This window comes from Otolemur garnettii, unplaced genomic scaffold (genome assembly GCF_000181295.1).
Source record: "Otolemur garnettii isolate 467f Iridium unplaced genomic scaffold, OtoGar3 scaffold00163, whole genome shotgun sequence".
Lineage (NCBI taxonomy): Eukaryota > Metazoa > Chordata > Mammalia > Primates > Galagidae > Otolemur > Otolemur garnettii.
Window position 1 is genome coordinate 1,968,734 of NW_003852558.1, and position 4,809 is coordinate 1,973,542.

Genomic DNA, 4,809 nt, shown 5'->3' on the forward strand with positions numbered 1-4,809 from the left:
AGGCGCCGGCCACAACGCCCGGCTATTTTTTGGTTGCAGCCATCATTGTTGTTTGGCGGGTCCGGGCTGGGGACTCGAACCCGCCACCTTAGGTGTACGTGGCTGGCGCCTTAGCCGGTTGAGCTATAGGCGCCGAGCCGATATTAAATCTTTTATTGTAGAACTGAGGTACAGGCCATTTAAACCCTAAAGCAGGTTTCTTACCTTGAGAGGCATCACATTGCTGTGGTCAATGGCATGGACTCTAGAGTCAAATTGCCTGGGTTTAAATCCTACCCCTGCCACTTGGTAGCTGTCTGATGTTGTGCAAGTGCCTCATTTTTCTTATTCTTATATGAGGGTGATGATGATAATTGTAAATCTATTTCATAGGTGCCTGTAGATTTCATGAATAAAAATATAAAGTGCTTGAAACGATCTGGCATGTCATAAACATATTTGTGTTTTGATTTTTTTTGTTTTGATGATGACATAGTAAGAAAAGTGGAAGAATTAGTAGGATAGATTGATTCTTTTGTAAAACCTAAAAGTACTGATCCTCTCTCCTTTTTTTCCCCCCTTTAGGTGTGAAGTGTTTCTCTTATACTACAAGTTTGATCAGCTTTGTATTGGTACCATACATTTTTACACAAGATATTAATGGACTTGTAAGTCTGCCTGCGAAAATCTTTTTTTATGGCATCATAGGGAGTTTTGCATTTATCACTCCAGTGCTGCTTCACTTTATTACAAAAAGCTATGTCATTCGCTTGTACCATGAGGCCACAACAGACACTTACAAAGCCATTACTTACAATTTTGTGCTTAGAGAAACAAGTACAGTGTTCCATCAGAATGATGTGATTGTTCCAGACAAGACATATCTGTTTACCACATTTTGTGCTAAAACAAAATCACTGTTAGTTAATCCATTGCACTTTCCAGAGCTTGAAGACTATTTGCATCTAATGGGTTATGACAGAACGTTCAGTTTTGATGCAAAAGAAATTGCTGAAGAGTTCAAGAAGGAGGAATGAGCATATTGTTTTTTAGTTTGTGATTATATGTGATTTATGTCTCAATGTATAATAATTGTCTTTACTTTTGTATTCTCTTAATGACTGATGAAGATAACTTGAAATTGTCAAACAGAGCTTTTAATTAATGTTCAGAGAATGATAACTCTTTTATAATAAACTATGTTTGAAAACATACTATGTACCATTTGTGCTAGAAAAGGTATGTGTGACTATACATGTTCATCATGGTATATGCATGGATTATTTAAGAGCTATATGTAAGTGTGGTTGCCTCTGAACTGGGGATCTGCTAGAATTAAATGGGAGAGTTACTTTTTTTCTTTCTGTTTGGATTTTTCTTTGTGTATGAATATTCTTGTCCTACATTAAAAAACTTTGAAAAATAAACGGTATGGGAAGCAGTGTTAATCTGTCTCCTTAGTGAGAATGTTCACATACAGTTGAGTTTGTGAGCTACAAAGGAAATGATAACCTAGGTAGTGTCTTCTGTGTTCTTACTTGGCACCCTATCAAAGTAGGAAAATCACTGGTACTAAAGCTGTGGACGGTACTTTGTATGAGATGGCAATATCTATGCTAGCTTTTGCTCCCAAAAGTAACAATATGGCCCTTAGACATGAATGATGGTTTTATATTTTGGAGGGGACAGAGGCTCACTATGTCACTCTTGGTAGAGTGTTATGGCATCACAGCTCACAGCAACCTCAAACTCTTGGACTTAAGTGAAGTGTCTTGCCTCAGCCTCCCAAGTAGTTGGGACTACAGGTGTCCGGCCACATTTTTCTTTTGTTGTTGTAGTTGTCATTTAGCTTGCCCGGGCGGATTTGAACCTACCAGCCTGGTTGTATATGGCTGGTGCCCTACCCGCTGAGCTACAGGCCCCGCCCACTTAGTCATATTTTTAAAGCTGCGTTCTGAGAGCCGGGTGCAGTGGCTCAATGCCTGTAATCCCAGCACTTGGGAGGCTAAGGCAGGTGGTTTGCTTGAACTCAAAAATTCCAGACCAACCTGAGCCTGAGTGAGACCTTGTCTCTAAAAATAGCCGGGTGTTGTGGCGGGTGTCTGTAGTCCCAGCTACTTGGGAGGCTGAGACAACAGAATAACTTAAGCTCAGGAGTTTGAGATTGCTGTGAGCTATCATGCCACAGTGCTCTACTCAGGATGACAAAATGAAACTGTTTCAAAATGGAATTGCATTCTGAATTTTTCTTGTTTTTCAAATGATTAGGTCTTGGGCTGGGTAAGGTGGCTCATGCCTACAATCCTAGCACTCTGGGAGGTCAGGGTGGGTGGATTACCTGATCTCAGAAGTTCAAGACCAACCTGAGCCAGAATGAGACCCTGTCTCTGAAAGAATAGCTGGGCATTGTGACAGTTGGCTATAGTCCCAGCTATTTGGGAGGTCAAGGCAAGAGAATCTGCATCAGCCCAAAAGTTTGAGGTTGCCATGAGCTATGACACCACAGCACTATAATGAGGGAAACAAAACAAGCCTCTGTCAAAAAAAAAAAAAAAAAAAGATTAGGTCTTAGTGTGTCTCCTAGGCTGGGTTACAGTTGAATAATCATAGCTCATTGCTGCCTTGAACTCCTGGGGTCCTCAGCCTCTTAACTGGTTAGCACTGACTACATGCTTATGCCACCACTCCCAGCTAATTAAAAAAAAAAAATTGTTGAGAAAATCTTGCTGTGTTTTCCAGGCTGGTCTGGACAGAAGGAATTCTGCCTCAGCCTCCCAAAGTGCTGAGAATGTAGGTGTGAGCCACCATTCTTGGTATCTGATTCTTTTAGAACACTTCTGTTGGTGCTTTTCTATTGAGAATTTCAACCAAGAAAAGTACAATAAATCTGCATGACTCTCATTTGGATTCAACAGTTGCCAGTTTGTACTCAATATTTTTTCATCTGCCCTATTTATTCTGTACTTTTTAAATATTTAATTTTGTAGCTCTAGAACAGGTGAACCTTTAATACAGTCCAAAGGGGTCACAACCCACAGGTTGGGGACCGCTGCTCTAGAAGATAAGGACTTCCTTAAAAATATAAAAATACCATTATCATAACTACAAAAAGCAAAATAATAACCAACCCTAATATCAAATGTTCAATCTGAAATATCTTTTAAAATTCTTCTACGAGTTTCTCCATTTCTTTCACTTTTCCCCCCTACAAATTTCCCCCATCCTGGTCTGGATTTTCTTTTTCTTTTTTTGGCTGGGGCCAGGTTTGAACCCGCCACCTCTAGTATACCGGGCTGGCGCCACGCCTGATCTGGATTTTCTTAATGTACCCCTGAGCTGCATTTTAACATGCTTCTTTATTTCCTATAAATGGATAAGTAGATCTTCAAGCTTCATCAGAGTGAAGTATAATTATTTAGGACAAAATGACTTCATAGATGTTTGTACTGTTTATTTGCCTCATAACAAATGGCTCTAAAACTCAGAGGCATGAAGCAACAATAAACATGTTGCACAGTATAGATATAGAATTACTGAGTGGCACATCCTGAGTCCTTTGACACAGGTTCTCTCGGTGACAACAGTCAAATCATCTGGTGTAGCTGTGATCTGAAGGCTGAACTAGGGTAGGAGCCCTGGTGACCTGTAGTGATCAATGCTTTATTGGTTACACAGTGAGCCTTACTGAGAATTGGAGGGGATTTGCAAGGGCATGCACACTAGGAAATAAGGCTCATTGGGTGCTATAGTGGGACCGGTTGCCATGCTGCTCTTCCGTAAAAGGGTACATAACATTTTTTTTTTTTTGAGACAGTCTTACTTTGTTGCCTTCAGTAGAGTGCTGTAATGTCATAGCTCACAGCAACCTGAAAGTGATTCTCTTGCCTCAGCCTTCCAAGTAGCTGGGACTACAGGCACCTGCCACAACACCTGGCTATTTTTAGAGATGAGGTTTCGCTTTGTCACAGGCTGGTCTCAACTCGTGAGCTCAGGTAATCCACCCACCTTAGTCTCCCAGAGTGCTAGGATTACAGGCATGAGCCACCGCACCTGGCCTATAACATCTTTTTGTCTCATGTTAGCAATCATTGATACTCAGTGCCTAAATCCATTAATTATGAATTAATGTTGCAAGACGGTTATATTCTATTATTCCTTTTTCTTTTGTTAGTTGAAATACTCCTAAAAATAGAGATAAAATTATTAGAAGATGGCTTGGCGCCTGTAGCACAGTGGTTACGTACAGTGCTGGCCACATATACCCAGGCTGGCAGGGTTGAACCCAGCCAAACAACTATGACAACTACAACTAAAAAAATAGCCGGGCTTTGTGGCGGGCTCCTGTAGTCCCAGATACTTGGGAGGCTGAGGGAAGAAACTCGCTTAAGCTCAAGAGTTTGAGGTTAACTGTGATGCCACAGAACTCTACCAAGGGTGATGTAGTGAAACTCTGTCTCAAAAAAAAAAAAAAAAAAGTAAAAGAAGGCAAGAGAAACTTACCCCTCTTTAGTATTTAGTAACTCAGTAATTGAGTTTGTACAGAAGAGGCAGGTTAAATGCTTGATCCTTTCCCTTTATTTGCCAGTTTATATAATAGAATTGATTTTGTACCATCATTTGATAAGTAAACTTAAAAAGTATGTACTCATGGATATATTTGACATATTTCAATGTATTGCAGTTATTATACTATTAATGTTCATATGGATATATAGGTAGGCTAAATAATGTCGCAAGGTGTTCATCTAATCACTGAAAGCTGTGAATGTACTTTACATGGCAAAAGAGATTTTGCAGATGTGATGAGATTAAGGGTTTTTTTTTTTTTTT

General features: G+C 40.0%; 1 protein-coding gene across 2 annotated transcripts in view; it reads left to right on the plus strand.

Annotated features, from left to right (window-relative positions):
* The window catches only part of TMEM70 (transmembrane protein 70), a 7,330-nt gene extending 5,946 nt beyond the window's left edge, over positions 1 to 1,384 (plus strand). The window contains exon 3 of one of the 2 annotated variants that reach the window (XM_003800053.3): positions 565 to 1,384. In XM_003800053.3, the coding sequence (XP_003800101.1) occupies positions 565 to 1,016 (452 nt within the window). In that variant the 3' untranslated portion in view covers positions 1,017 to 1,384. The remainder of the gene's footprint in view (positions 1 to 564) is intronic. The other variant, XM_012811553.2, reaches the window with a different exon arrangement.
* The last annotated feature ends 3,425 nt before the right edge of the window (positions 1,385 to 4,809 follow it).